General features: G+C 34.8%; 1 protein-coding gene across 2 annotated transcripts in view; it reads right to left on the bottom strand.

Annotated features, from left to right (window-relative positions):
* ITGBL1 (integrin subunit beta like 1) overlaps positions 1 to 16,998 on the bottom strand; it is a 253,169-nt gene that overhangs the window by 143,493 nt on the left and 92,678 nt on the right. For both annotated transcript variants that reach the window (XM_045821829.1, XM_045821830.1), the window contains exon 3: positions 4,995 to 5,141. In XM_045821829.1, the coding sequence (XP_045677785.1) occupies positions 4,995 to 5,141 (147 nt within the window). The remainder of the gene's footprint in view (positions 1 to 4,994; positions 5,142 to 16,998) is intronic.

Raw genomic sequence — 16,998 nt, 5'->3', positions numbered from 1 at the left:
AACGTAGTTAGACTGCATATAGAACTTATTTTTTTGAAAGATGGGAAGGAACAGTCTCCGCCTCTGTATTCTACAAGTTCTCACTGACATTTCTTACAAGCAGGTTCACTCTCATCTACACATTAGAACCATTCCTCACTGATGTGGGAAGTTTAGAACAGCTCAGAGACTTCCTGTCTCACCCACCAATTCACAATCAAGGCTCCAAAAATGGCATATGGAAACCCAGACAAAAGTGCCAGACACCTGTGTTAATGCTATGTCATATTGCTTCTTTTTCTTGGTTGACAGTAACTCAGTTTCCAGGATTGGTCTTCTACTTTGTGTTAGATTAATTTAGCTCTGACTTATCATTCTGACTGATATATCTGTCTCTCTCTAGGATGATTTCCCAGTCTTGAACATCAGCTTATACCCCTGTGCAATTGAATCAAGCTCCACTTCATCCTGCAAATTGTGCTTGATTTTCTAAGCCCCTGCAGAGTCTGGGGACTCTGGAACTCTGTTACCCTGGCTCCATGTCAGTCTGCCCTGCAGCCTTATGCCCCATTCCATTTACCTCCTTTTCCCCTTCTGCTCCAAACTACTGTTAGCAAACCACACTTTATACAAAGTGGAAAGATTAGTAGAGAAAATTCATAGACTAATGCAATTTTGGGGGAGTGGTCCTGAACTGGGATGTTAGAAATAAACATTAAAAGAAAGAGGTGAGAATGAGATTGTTGAAGTAAACTGGAAAAACTTAGAATACTAAAAATAAGAAAGAAAAAACAGATGTAATACTGAGCATGAATTTATTTTATGGCTGAGAAATCTCACCTCTAATAATTTACCCTAAAGATACACCTCCAAAAAATGAAAATACTAATTTATTCATGTATTAATATTTACATTTCAAACAGCAGAAATGCCTAAATTCTCAAGCATGTAAAATTAACTTATGTCACCTATATAGAGTTGAGTCTTATGAATTTGAATAAAGAATGAGGAAGGTTTCTTTGTACTAATATGGAGTGAATTCCAGAGTATAATGTTGAGTTGCAAAGCAGAGTGCAAAAGAACACTTATAACATGCTATCTTTTACATGGAAAAAACAGAAAAACTGAAAAATAATAACACATATGTATTTCCCTTGATCAAAAGTGAGCCCATATACAGATAAAACAGAAAGCAATAAAGATTAATTACCTAGAAGATATGAGGTGAAGCAGGATGAAAAGATTAAGAAAGAAAGTAATGATTCGCTGAGTAAATTTTTTGTGTGTGAAGTTCTGACTTTAGGAAGAATGTTAATGTTCCATATATAAAAATTAAAATGAAATCAGTGAAGACAGAAGGAAAAAATCCCTAAAACTGAAAATGATATGAAATAAACTCAATTATATTTCAAACAAGTACCATTCATTACAACACTAAAGGGTAAGAGAAAAATAAATTCAAGTCATTTGTGAATACAGTATTTGACTACATACCCCAATTTTGGGCATAATTGGGGTGGGGTAAAGATGACAGAGGGGTAGATTGCAAATCCTGAAATTTTTTGATAGTTTTTTTTGTTGTATAGTGGCATGTATGAAGAAATTAAAAAATCAGTTTCAAATATAGTGAGTAAATATTTTGATGTTGGAGGCAAAATAGAATTCTCACTGTGGAAGATGAGACATCTAAATATGGAAGGGGAAAAACAAGAAATAACCATGTAGGAATAGATTGGAGTTGGAAATATTGGTGTAAATTCATGATTTTAAAATATTCTCATGTGTGTATACACATGCATATATATGTGCATGCATGTATATGCATTTGTGTATACATATGCATATATATAAATAATTTATGGATTTAGTCACTAGCCTGTTGGCAGAAGAGGCCACCTCTAGTAGATATAAGCATTTCTAGTGTTCATAATTTTTATTCTAGTACCATTTTTCACTAAAAGAAACCAGGATCCTTAGAAAAATAGTTGATTCTTAAGCCAAGGGCAGGAAATATTTCAATATGACTATGAAATATTTTATTATGTCTGAAAGTAAAGAACTGCTAAAGCAAAACAAAACAATGGAGACATGTCACTAGGACAAAACAGCTAGTTTGAAGAGGTTCTGGTAGTCCAGTCTAGGTCTATAATCTGAGCACCAGAATAATTACATACAGTAATGAATAACAAACTATTGAAATTATAAAAATCGTGATCCCGGTTTGATAATAAATAACTAGGCAAATGAATAATTGTTAAATGAGTGGGGACTCTCATTTGTGGTAGAATGTTGAATGCTAACTGGTAAATATGAAAAGAATGTTGGAATTTAGAACTTATCATTTATCATTCATAATTATAAACAACATCAGATCTGGTGAGAGTCACCAATGGATGGTAAATTGGGATATTTTATGAATTTGGATATCTTATGATTTCAAAGTGATTCCCCACAAACTGCTTATTTCTGACAACAGTACAATCAGTACTAACAGAGCTCAGACATCAGACAATATCTCAACCAGGTGATCAAAATTAACCTCACCGGTGACAGCACACAGATATCATGTACTTCCAGATGACACATCCTGAGAGCACATAATGATCTGTCTAGTAGTTCATCTAAGAATGTGTAACGTGAATCTAATCATGAGGGCTTGTCACACAAACCCAAAATAAGTGAAATTCTATTTTAAAAAGTTGGGGACAATTTTCTTCAAAAATCATCAATGCTACAATTCCATGATCTGTGGCAATTGTCCAGATTAAAAGAGGCTAAAGAGAGATGACAACTAAACATAACACTGCCCCTGTAACATTAGACTGAATCCTATACAATCCTGGGGTGAAAATTATAAAGTACATTGTTGTGTCCATTGAAAAAACAGGAATATGAATGGTCGACTACATAAAAGTATTATGATGTAACACTGATAGTGTTAAAAATATAGGGGTACAGATATCTGAGAAATATGTTTTGTATAGTATTAAATGTACTTATCTATCAAAAAAGTCTATACATTTTCTCCTTATAAATATCTAAGGTAGTGAATCACATGTTTAGATTACTTATGTTGAAACATATTTGGATTCCTAAACTAACCCATATTTGTTATTAATTATTATTTTAAAAATACCCTGAAATTAACTTGGAGATAAATAAAAATTTTTTTAAAAAAAGCCCTCACTGATATGGCTCAGTGGGTTAGTCCCATAAAGCTAAAGATTGCTGGTTCAATTCCTGGTTAGAGTACACGCCAGGTTCCCAGTTCCAGGAATTGGCTCTAGTTTTCAGTTGGGGCCCTGCAAGAGGCAACCAAACAGTGTTTCCCTCAAACATTGGTGCTTCTCTCCCCCTCTTTCCCTCTATCTAAAAACAAATAACTTTTTAAATAAAAAGTACAGTCTTTATAAAAAAGAAAAATAAAAAATAAAGAACAAAAGCAAACAAAATTCAAATTTTATTATTTAACAAAGTTTGGAAAACAGGAAGTTTTCAAAACAAAAGAGAGTGTTGGGGGAAGGAATGTGTGGGTGCAAGCACGTTTGGAAGGATGGGTGTTATGAACTAGAAGTAAAGAATCCTACTGAGAGAAAAGACTGAATTGCTGAAAGAAACAAGAATATCAGTAAACACAGAAAGTGACCTGACTGCTGAGACCATTTGTCAAGGTTCCAAGTTGGTCCACTCACACCCTCCATTGGGTATGGCCTTAATTCCCACTAGCAAAACAACCTCATTGCACTTAGTCTGCACAGAGAAATTTGTCACAAAGACTGTGGAAAGGTCTTAGTTCTGATTGCAGGACTCCATTAACATAATAACCTTCAGTAGAGAAAATATTCATTCATGTGGTCAAATCATTGCCTATAGCAGGGAGAGCAATGGTTCACACCTCTTGATCAACATATGAATTACACAAAGAGCTTTAAAATCCCATTATGGTCCAGACTACACAGTAAGACAACTGAGTCATAGCGCCTAGTTTAGCATTCTCAAAAGCATTCTCAAGTTCAACCAAGTTAAGAAAAACTGACTTTGAGGCTCCATATGCCCAAATGTTAAGACTTTAATTATAGTAATACTGGCTGAAAAATCACTGAAACCAAAATGGTAGTTTTTATTTATTTATTTATTTATTTATTTATTTATTTAATTGTTATTCAATTACAGTTGTCCCAATTTTTCCACCCTCTGTTGCTTTCCCCTGCTCTCCACAGTTTCCCTGCTCTCCTAGTCAATCCCCACCCTGTTGTCTATGTCCATGGTCCTTTATACATACTCCTTGACTAGAACTTTTCCCTTTTTTCCCCTCATTATGCTCCTCCCTGCTCCATTCTAGTCATTGTCAGTTTGTTCATTATTTCTAAGTGTCTGGTTCTTTTTTGCTTGTTTGTTTTGTTAATTAGGTTCCACCTGTAGCTGAGATCATATGGTATTTGTCTTTGGTACCCTAGCTTATTTCACATAGCATAATACTAATAGGGTTTTGGCAATTAATTTTAACAGCTTATCTGTAAATTTCTAAAAATATATTTTAAATGATTTCTGTAAGATATAAAAATATTTTGGTCAAACAAAAAATCTTGCTGTCACTATAACTTCTATTTAATTAAAAAGGTTTGGTCCTATTCCATACGAAGGTATAAATTCGAAGTACCCTTGATCTGTAACATGAAATAATTAAGTCAACTTATATAATATAAGTCATTTTTCAAGGATTTAATTCAGCATTCAAAATCAGGGTTTACAATTTATATCAAATGTTATTAGGGTGTTGTTTCCAGTGAATATCTTACTTGAAGGAGTCGTTTGGAACAGCTGGAGAATATAAAACTTTCCCTCCTCAGGAGGATGACATTTTTTCTATTGATTTATCTGAATTTCACTTCTAAAAAATATACTCAAAAGTAGTCTTATTTGGAAGTTCAACATTTCTCAATGTCTATGTATTTACACTAAAAACCAAAATTTGATTATTTCATTTAAGAATCTTGGTAGGATAAAATTCTTACCTGCGTTAGAGCAGATGATATCTTGAGAATTCTTGCACATCTGGTTACTTTTTTTCTTTGTCAGATCACAATTAGTTGGGTACTGGCAAGCTTCCCCAGACCATCCTCTGTCACATTTGCACTTTCCACAGTCACACTTACCATGGCCTGAGGATTTAACATCATATCAGTTAGACCCAAATTGTTTTAAAAAATTGTTGTAATTAAATGTCTTAAGGGTAATGTTGGTTCAAGACTGAACTATAATAAATTTAAACACATATATATATATATATTGCAGTGACAGAAGGGTAATGCTATTATTATATACAGTATAAAGGAGTATGTAAATTTTATTTAAATAATCAATTTTGATAAATCATACTAAAACATTTATTTATAGAGACATTAGAAAAGATAAATCAAAACTGTAATTAACCACATCAGAAAATTTAGTACAGGAAATGAATACCCACCTAGTGCCTCCACATTGCAGAGACAAAAGCCCAGTAAAAATTATTTCTGTGTAAGTACATTTTCTAACACATAAAACTATAAACTCTGCATAAAGAATTTTACATGAATTTCCACTAAATGAAACTTTAGCCTCATATTTATTTGAATCTAACTTATTGTAAAAATGTATAGTTATATAAATACCACCTTGGATAAGATTGACATGAAAGTTTAGTACATATCTTGTTTCTCAATGAGGAAATTTGTTTCAAGAATCAAAAGAATAATCCAGTATTCATCTACCATCATGCAAATTTCTCAAGCTTTCATACTCTCATATTAACATTTTGCTATTTTCATTGTTGTGGTTATTAACTTTATTAAATCCTTCTTGATGAAGCCTACTAATGTTTTCATCGATTACATATTAGTCTGACTGAAGTGCAAAACAAGTACAATCCTTGATCTTTGTCCTCGAAGAATTTACAAAGTTGAAACTGATACACAAAAAGGGTTGTTTGTCTGACTTTGTGTTATGTTGAGCAATATAGACTACGACCTATAGAAATAAAAAAGGAGAGACTTTTTGGACTTCCCTGACCTTTAAATAGGCCTTGAAAGGGGAGGAGAGTCTGAATGGGTTGCAGGGAGAGTATTCTTATATTACTCAAGATAATAATATTATGGCTTAATGCCTCAAATTCATAGGCCACAATGGAATGGAATCTTTGATCTGGTGCCAACAGTTATTCAAAGTGGCAGCCAAAATCCACACAATGAAGTCCAGATGGTCAGTCAGAATGAATAGCTCAGAGGGATCCCTTTTAGGGATGTTCAGCATAGCCTGCATCTGTGATTGGCTACAACTTTAAAACTCCTCAGTGTGTGACCCAGTCCATGTAAATGTTTCTATTCCTGTTGCATTTTTCAAATTAATTATTCTATTTTGCAAACAAATCCTTTCATGCCCCCTTAATTGCAATTTACTTCATCCAGTGCATATTACTCTGTCAACATTGTGCATCCTTGTCTGGTCCTACATAATAATGTTTATCTCAGCCAATTTGGAATCATTTACAAACATAAGTGATCTTTCCTGCCAACCATCCAGTCTATTTATAAAAGTATTAAGCCAAATTCTTGAAGTAGCTAACACTCTTTTGTAAATGAAGTGTATTGGTAACTATAAGGACTCTTTAGCAATATTAGTGTGTTATGTTGAACCACTTTCATAATTTGAATATCAGCTATTTCTTATGATTCATCCTCATAAAAAGATTCCATACCAACAAAGGTAATGGAAATTATTCAAAGCATAAAGAAATATGGTAGTAATGAATTGCTTAATCTTGAATAAAAGAATAATCAATACTTGTTTTATATTGGATGGTACACCTTATTTGGAGGTAAATACATAATTTTTTAGAAAGAAAATTATCTTCAGACTATTTTTACTCTTTATGCACAGTTAGTAAGAGCTTTGCAGACCTCAGGGGATAAGGTTAGTATATTGTCATGGTAATTTCCATCACAGTGTCAATAGCATGGCTTCAAAAAACAACCTTTTTGTCAAAATAATTGATCCATTGTGCCTTAGCTTTCAGAGGTTTCCATATAAGGTATCACAAATTGGGTAACTTAAAAACAACAGAAATTTACTCTCTCACAGTTCTCAAGCCCAGAAAACTGAAATCAAGGTGTTAGCAAATTGGTTTCTTCTGGAGGATCTTAGAAAGAAGCTCTACCATGTCTTTCTCTTAGATACTGGCTCTTTTCCTATAAAATTGGTGTTCATTAGCTTCTGACAGCTTAACTTTAATCTTTGTTTCTGTCTTCGCATGGTTTTTTCCTCTGTGTGTCTGTGTCTTCACGTTTTTTTACATATGATTGCAGTCATTAGATTTAGAGCCCATCCTACTCCAGTATGACCTCAACTTAATTTAATTACATTTTCAAGGACCCTATTTTCAAATGTTACATTCAGAGGCTCCAGATGTTAGGACTTCAAATATTTGGGGGGAAGATATAGTTCAACCCATGACAATTGCAAATAATACATCCTAATTATTTTTTTCCTAACTTAAATTCAAGTAAAAGATGGGGCAATTTTTTCTTTTATATATGAAAACAAACCCCCTCCACCTCACTTCTATCTAACACTGGGGCCTGAAAACTTATAGACACCGAGAATTAAACACACACACTTGGTCCCACAGCTCTGCAGGTCGCTCCCCTCCCCTGTTCCTCCCACAATAGTTGCTCCTTAACCACCAACTCAGCCTAAAGACAAGTGAACTGTCAGAGTCCAAGGAAAAGACACAGCACACAGCAGGCTCTTAAAGAGAACTGGGTACCTCTAGGGTGAAAAGTCCCAGGTCCCAGGAGCCTCAGTCTAGGAGGACAAAAATGGTAGGCACCAGAGTTTCAGGTGTCCACATCCCCTTGGCTTTTGAGACATACCACCATATCCTGGCCTTGGAAATGAGTGGCCAAGAAGAGCCAGAGAAGAACCCCTAAATCACAAGGCCCAGAACAAGGTTCTAATTGCACAGGATGGCCACTGTCCAGGGCTACATAAAATCCTAACCAGCAAGGCATTCACCATTCCTGGCTGTCTAGACCATTCCAGTTCTGATTCTTCTCCAGTAAGTCAATTTCCACAACTATAAAATGTGATCTTGAAATAAACCATTCAACATGTTTGATGGTGAATCTGTTGCACTTCAAATAAGTTACCAAGGAATCAAAAGAAAACAAACACACAAAACAAGAATGTCAGAGAAATGCCAAAATAACTCCCCACCAAAACAATGAAGATGAAAAAAATGTAAGGCTATCGTTTCCAGGACTGTTGGTGGTTTAGTGAAGACAAATCACAGTGGAGAGTAAAATTCAATAATTTAGTTTCCTGTTCAAGTAAGAACCTGAAGGCCCAGCTGGCTTTCTCTAGTGGTTCCCAGTAAACTAAGGCCTTGATTTCCACTGATAAAGGAAAGGCATTCCAACAAACAAAAACATAAAATTTTTCAATTTTTAATTAAACAATGCAACAGCAGCAGTGCCACCATTATTTCTTAATTCCTTTTAGCTGGGTAATGCAAAGGCAGTGGTGATTAATTCATTAAAATGCATTAGTGCACAATGAAGGAAAACTGATGCTATTTATTTTTAAATGACAACAAGATGTTTTAAAACAGAAATAAAGACTACCAGTACTGACAAACTTTGAAAAATCAACCAGGGCTTTGGGAGGAGTTCTAGCCAAGGTGGAGGTGCAAGTAGAAACTCTGTACTTCCTCATGCAACCAAAAGGAGGATAACAACCAATTTAAAGTCAATAAATAACCAAAAGTGCCAGAAAATCAAACTTCATGAAAAAAGTCAACCAGAACAACCAGACCTGTAAAGTGGTAGACCATGCAAGACAACTCAGGAAAAACCGCAATGAGGCACGGAGGACCATGGGGGTGGGGCTGGCCGAAGGTGAAACTAAGACTCAGAGTTGACCTCTGACTACACGGGTTTCTATGGTGGGAGAAACTCCCAGTCTCACATGAGACAGTCTGTTGGAAAGTATGCCAGAGATGAGCAGGCAAGCTGCACTGCTCCCTCTCTGTCCCCTCCCTCACAGGCAGCACCTTAAGGCAACAAAGAGGGTTGCCCACCCCAGGTGAATACCCAAGGTCCCACCTCCTTATAAATTTTCAGGTGCACCAAGACAAAGAAATATGGCCCAGATGAAAGAACAGAACAAAACCTCAGAAAGAGAACTAAGTGGTGAGGAGATAGTCAACATATCTGATGGTAAATTCAAAGCCCTGGTAATCAAAATGCTCATAGAACTGATTGAGCTTGGTCAAAAAATGAAAAAGCAAATGAAGGATACCCAAAGTGAAACAAAGCAAAATAAACCAGGGACAGGAAGGAAACCAGGGCTCAAAGCAACGATTTGAAATAAAAGGAAATAAATATCCAACTGGAACAAAAGGAAGAAACAAGAATTCAAAAAAGTGAAGAGAGTCTTACAAACCTCTGAGACAACCTGAAATGTTCCAATATCCAAATCATAAGGGTTCCAGAAAAAAAAAACAGAAATAAATGGAAAACTTGTTTGAACAAATAATGAAGCAAAACTTCCCCAATATGGCAAAAGAAATAGACTTCCAGGAAGTCCAGGAAGCCCAGAGAGTCCCAAAGAATTTAGACCCAAGGAGGAAAACACCAAGACACATCATAATTAAATTACCCAAGATTAAAGATAAAGAGAGAATCCTAAAAGAAGCAAGAGGAAAGGAGAGAGTTACTTACAAAGGAGTGCCCGTAAGACTATCAGCTGATTTCTCAAAAGATATCTTGGAGGCAAGAAGGAGCTGGAAAGAAGTATTCAAAGTCATCAAAGGCAAGGACCTACATCCAAGATTACTCTCTCCAGCAAAGCTATCATTTAGAATGGAAGGGCAGATAAAGTGCTTTCCAGATAAGGTCAAGTTAAAGGAGTTCATCATCACCAAGCCCTTATTATATGAATTGTTAAAGGGACTTATCTAAGAAAAAGAAGATCAAAAATAGAAACAGTAAAATGACAACAAACTCACAACTATCAACAAATGAACCTAAAAGAAAAGAAAAACAATGAAAACAAAAACTAAGCCAACAACCAGAACAGGAACAGAATCAGAAAAATGGACATCACATGGAGGGATTTCAGTGGGGAGAGGGAAGGGAGGAATAGAGGGGAAAAGGTACAGGGAAGAAGAAGCATAATTAGTAGGCATAAAATAGACAGGGAGAGATAAAAATGTATAGGAAACAGGATTCAAAGAACTTATATGTACAACTCATGGACGTGAACTAAGAGTGGGGAATGCTGGAGGGTTGGGGGGCAGGGCAGAGGGGAGATAAGGGGGGAAATTGGGAAAACTATAATAGCATAATCAATAAAAATACCTAAAAAATTAAAAAATAATAAATAAATCAGCCATATCCAAGTAGCAATGAAAAGTAATTGCACTTTTCTTTGGCAAATATCCAAAAGAAAAAAATAAAGATGGAGGAGACAGCCCTTATTTTGGGGGGGGGTGTTCACTAATATTTTGGTTGAAAATAAGCTGCCAAACCAAATGTGTTTATTGGATTAGCTATATGTCTTTGTCTCAAAGTCCTCTTGAAATCTAAAAAAGGTCAAAAGTAGATGATAGATAGATAGATAGATTAGATAGTTAGATGATAGATAGATAGATAGATAGATAGATAGATAGATAGATATAGATAGATAAGGTGAATGAATGGATGATTGGATAAAGAAGTTTTGAATATTATTTAGCCAAGGGAAAGAAGAAAGTCCTGCCATTTGGGACAACATGGAGAGAGGTTGAGGGCACTGTGGTAAATGAAGTAAGGTAGAGAAAGACAAATACTGTATTATATCACTTATGTGTGAAATCTAAAAAACAAATAAACAACAAGCAATGAACACACAGAAAAAGAGATCAGGTTTTTGGTTACCAGAGGCAGAGGTGGAAGGAAAAAGGTACTAATTTCCAGGTATAAAATAAATAAATACTAAGGATTAACAAGGTGATGTCTATGGTAAACATTGTTATAGGTATATTTGAATGTTGTTAAGAGAGTAAATCCTAAGGGTTCTCATCAAAGGAAACATTTTGTTCTTTTTTTCTTTGTCTCTATATGAAATGATGGATATTAATTCAACTTATTGTGGAAATCATTTCACAATATATGTGAGTCAATTAAGCAAGCCTGTAAACTTATGCAGAACTGAATGTCAATCATATTTCAATAAAACAGCAAAAATCCTGATTATTAGTTATTATTCATTATTACTAACAATTTTAGTAATATAGAAGATCTTCATATAGAAGAGTATGGATTTTTTTAAGTGATTCAGTATTTCAAATTAGCTAGGTATACCACTAGAAGCCTCATGGTAACCCTGAAGTTTGAGTACCCAGTTGGCCCTGCAAATCTATTTGCTTGGTCAAATATGTATATTCCCAAGACTTGCATTGTGTACTACTTTCTAAAAGATTCAAACATGCTCACTTAGTAACAGACACTGTCAACTTTTCTCCTATTCTTTCTGAGCTATTATGGATTCCCCTGCCTTTTCTAGGTACAAGAAGCAAAAGAAATATCTATGCCACATCTAGAATTCTGAGAAAAGATTGTGAAAGCATCCCTTACATAATATTACAATTACCATGTTTTATGATAGAAACTTAGTCATTTTCAAAATGGGGCAGCAGTCCCTAGTTTGCTTCTCGCAATAACAAAAAACAACATAGATATTTCTGCTTCCCGTTTCTGAGAACATTACAACATCAACAATTTTATAGATCAGAAAGCTCTACAGAGATTCTTTCACTTTTTTCTACATTGAAAAAATGTATAAAAAGCTCTCATTACCTTTAGTTTCTGCTTTGGCCTTTTGTCCTCTGTTGTGGTTATTGATTTGGGAGTGTATCAAATAAATCAACTGACAGAAGTCACTCAAACCTTAAAACTTAATGCCCTTTAATGATATTTCTTAGTAAATTGAAATGAGTTTAATCAAACTGGAACCAGGACAGAAAATCTTAGACTAGTGAAATCTCAATTTTAACAGGAAAAAGAAATATTATTTGGCCAAAAAAAAGAATGCAACCTTACCATTTGCAACAGCATGGACAGACCTAGAAGATATTATGCCAAGTGAAATAAGCCAGACAGATAAAGGCAAATACCATATAACATCACTTATACATGGAATCTAAAGAACAAAATAAATGAACAAAGTTGGAAAAATGAAACAACGAAGCTCCACCCTTACCATTAACTCATTCCACATTATAGATGAATATGTGTGCCAACTAATATAATCATGAAAATATATGTATATGTGAGTTAATACATACATGTGTTCATATATATAAGTATTTGCATATATGAGACTTAGCAAGATTCTGAACTTTGTCTTTGAATATGGTTCCCAAAGTGAAAGCACCAAATGAGATGGTACTTAGCATCCCTCCCAATGCTGAGATTTTTTTCCAGAACTTTTTGTATCTATATATTTGATATATATTAATGCTCCATCTGTTGATGTTAACCTTCTTCATTTCAAGTTCTATTGGTTGTGCATAAAACAAACTCTGTATATGTTCTTATTTCTCGTGGCATTAAAGAATCATGCATCAAAACAAAGACAATTGTCTCCTCCCTAAGGCAGAATAATGCAGGCCCTCAGTGTGAGAGATCCGAAGATGGACTGCCTAGGTTCTATGACTTGCTAGCTGGTTAACCTTAGGCAAATATGAATTTGTTTACTAGGACTGCCATAACAAAGTACCACAAACTGGTGACTGCAAACAACAGAAACTAATTCTCTAACAATTTTGCAGGCTAGAAGTTCTAAATCCAAGTGTCAGCTGTCAAGCATCCTAAATAGAATCACTCTAAATAGAATCCTTCTTTGTCTTGTCCTAGCTTTTAAAAGGAGCCACCTATCCTTGGAGGTCCTTACCTTACTGCTATGTTACTCCAATCTCTGCCTTTGTTCTCTAATGCCCTCCTTTCATGTGTCTGTATGTGTCTCTGTGTTTCTTCTCCTTTATTTATAAAGATAATGGTCATGTTGAATTAGGGGCCACCCTACTCTCTCTCTAACTGCATCTTCACTCATTACATCTTCAATGAGCCTATTTACAAACAAGGTCATGTTCTGAGTTACTGGGGATTAAGATTTTTTAACATTTTTTTGGAGAACACAATTTAATCCATGACATCTCTCATTATATCTGCTTCATCTGTAAATTGTGGATAAAATAATAACATGTATCTCACAAGGTTGTTATGAAAATAGAAAGAGTTCATGCCCATAAATCACTTAAAACATTGTGCATCAATAAAATATTCATTATTACAATCTATATTGCAGGTATTAGGAAAATATGTAGCCCTAAAATAACTTTCATGGTAATCAAGATTCTAAGCCTAAGTGCAGAATAAAAAGTAGATATTAAGTGAGAATTCTGACTTATGTTTCTCCCTCTCCCATATTACACAGAGAAATCCCTGACCTGGTTTTTTACATGGATAAAAACTTTTCCTAGAGGATTCCACATTTCACGAAACTAATAGGCAAAATGACCAACAAGCTAATTCAGTGAATCATTAATTGTGTCTGAATAATAATTTAAATACTTCAAGTGATTATATATATATATATATATAAAATCATTATATACCATATATAATGATATATATGGTACCCAGCAATATAATATGAAAAATGGGGACATTTACTGAAGAAGATACAAGAAACATTGTACATTGGAACTGTGTGGGACCTCATACAGTTCTTCCAATCACATTAGCTGCCTCCTCATATTTTCCTGAATCTCATCAATGGTCTGAAATCTCTTCCCTTTCAAAGGTGGTTTTAGTTTGGGGAAAAGCCAGAAATCACAGGGCACCAAATCTGGGCTGTATGGGGGTTGAGTCACCTGTATGATTTGATTTTTGCCAAAAAAATATATGAGACATGATATATGAATGGGTGTGGTTGTCATGATAAAGCTGCTCATCACCAGTTGCCCATATCTGCAGCTGGAACAGTTTCCACCGAGGAATGTTCAAGCTTGATGCAAAATTTGATCCATATTTTTACTCTACTCGATTAGTCAGTTTGAATAGGACAGTCACACAGTACACATGCTCATTCAATGGTATCTACTGCCCCCACTGACTAATATAGGGAAGTCATCATTGTTCATGCATGCTCATTCCAGGCCACTCTCCTTGGCTGCCAGGTTACATCGATGTTGCACAAACCATTCTCATTACATTAACAGTGGCTGAACTTTTCTGGACAAATCTAGTACATTTAAAAACATACCTATTTATGTTTTTGTCTATGTATTTTTTAAGGTTCCTAAAATTTCCCCACATTCATACTAGACTTTAGCATTAGATGCCTTTGGGAAAGCAACCAAAATATAAAAAGCAGTAAAAAGGTTTATCTTAGTTTTTCAGCTTCACAGGAAGTCCTGAAAGACTGGTAGTTTCTAAAATGTGACAATCATCATGTAGTCTGGACATAAGAAGAAGACATTTGGAACACAAGAAAAAAACTAGAATTAATATTTATGCTTATTTTTTATTTCATCTTTAAAATTTTTTCATATATTTTATGTGTGCAACTTATTGATATGAAATACCCTATTGATTTATAATTATAAATTATAATCTATAATTTAATCTAATTAAATTATAGATTTATAACTTAAATCTATATAAATTATAAAGAAGTACACATCTATAAGGGCAAATTCAACTTTTTAAATGTATGATCAGGATTTGAGACAATTGATTTAAGCAATAAATTTAGTAAAGTTATAAGGAATATCCTATTTTTTAAGTTAGCTGCTAGAGAATGGTGTAGGAGACCGTTCTGTGTGGTGTGGGTCCAGCTCCCACATGGAGATGCACAGGACCCATGCCCATGGATAAATTCTCTGGGGAATCAGGCCTGAAATGTACCTAGGCCGCTTTGAGACTTGCTTTTTTTTCCCCTAAAAGATTTTATTTATTTATTTTTAGAGAGGGAATAGAGGGAGATAGAGAGAGAGACATCAATGTGCAGTTGCTGGGGGTCATGGCCTGCAACCCAGGCATGTACCCTGACTGGGAATCGAACCTGTGACACTTTGGTTCACAGCCAGTGCTCAATCCACTGAGCTATGCTAGCCAGGAGAGACTTGCTTTTGCTAAAACTCCCTCACCCTGAATTGAGACAGCAAGTGCTCACTGTAACTTCCAAGTTCAGTTGACTTGATTTTAAAAAAATGAAATTATAATCTGGCAAACAAGTAAAAGGACTTTAAATCATGGCATTTTCTACAATACAAAGATCAGTTACCTAAAGTAGCACTCTTAACTGAAATCATATGTACTGTAGAGGACAGACAAACCATACTGAGGTATGCATTTAGGTAATAAAAAAGTAAAGAAAAGGCTTCTATAACAGCCAGTACACTCAGTTGTCTTGAAACTATTTAAAGCCAAGGCATTTGGAAATTGAGAAAAAGGCATAACCGTGGTGGCCATTGCTCCAAAGAGAAAAAACATTTTCGTGTGAACATATGATCACTTCAAAACATACCCACCACTGTCTAGTATGCCTTACTTGTTCTTGACTCATGAGCTGTGTCATTCTCCATTATTACTCTATAGTTATTATAATTCATGATAGATACATTTCACCTATCATTAAGTTTTTAAATAATCCATTTTAATCATTCTAGAGAATGTATCCTGTCTTTCTTTTTGCATTGGCATGTGTGTGTGTGTGTGTGTGTGTGTGTGTGTGTGTGTGTATTTTGTTTTTTACTTTGGAAACTAGTTTTACCAAGCCACACTATAATGCATAAAATACCATACATTAAACTTCTGAGTTACACATTACTTTAGTTCATAGTATATTAATTGATTATCAAAATGACATAAAATAGAAAACAAGTATTATCATCCTCACTTATTTGTCTTTAAATGATTCCTCCAAAATTTTAACCAAGTTCCCAAGTTATCTACTTGTCTTGGGACCCTCAAACTTGAAGCAAGAATGAAATCCCCTAACTTCCTGCCCTTCCTTCCTCTTTCCTTATCCCCATCCACTTTGCCTCCTTCTCTCCAGCTCCAGAGGTGATATCAACATCTGTTCCTTTGAAGGATCCTTGACTTCTTTTCTGTTTGGCTCTTTTAGGGCCTTTCTTCCTCTTCTCTATTTCAACCTAAGCCTCATTATTAGAACCTTCTTCTAAAATTGAACAAGTGTTTCCTGGTCTTTACAAAATATAATCAGTACTTCCTCTATTAAACACATGTGACTACTATTAGTCTCTATTTCAAGTCAATTCTCCCTTAATTATTCAAATATTCAAAAAGGGAGATTTCATTCCCAGTCTGATCTTTTCTCTACAATTAGATTTTAACCCCATCATACTATTGATATGTTTCCAAGAAGACTAAGATGCACTTTGTTGTTTAATTCAATTGACATTTAAGTCTTAACTTTTTTGTTCATCTATCTTTTGACATCTCCTTTCTCTCCCACTCTTCTTCTTACCCTTCTCTGGCTCCTTGGCCTTCTCCATCATGCCTGAAAATACAGCATCAGTAAAATACATACTGCTCTGCCTTGGTGGATCAATTGGTTGGAGCATCATCCCATACAGCAAAAGGTTGCAGGTTCAACTCTTGATCAGGGCACATACCTAGATTGTGGAGAAGCAACCTCCCAATGTTTCTTTTCCTCTCTTTCTCTTTCTCTTTCTCTTTCTTCCTGCCCGCCCCCCGCATGACCCCTCTTTTCTTTCTAAAATCAATAAACATATCCCCAGGTGAGGATTTAAAAACTCCATACTAGAAAAGATAAGGCAAATAAGAACAGAAAAGACTGGAGCATGTATTCTGAACAGTGTTAATTAAAATAAAGATAATCTTTACTGAATTATACTAGGTTCTAAACAGGCTTGAACTAAGTTATGTTTTATGTTTTGTTTTGTTTTTC

Source organism: Phyllostomus hastatus, unplaced genomic scaffold, assembly GCF_019186645.2.
Source record: "Phyllostomus hastatus isolate PE091 unplaced genomic scaffold, TTU_PhHast_1.1 phas_scaffold_46, whole genome shotgun sequence".
Lineage (NCBI taxonomy): Eukaryota > Metazoa > Chordata > Mammalia > Chiroptera > Phyllostomidae > Phyllostomus > Phyllostomus hastatus.
Note: the sequence above shows the minus strand (reverse complement) of the source record. Positions and strands in the feature narration are given on the sequence as shown.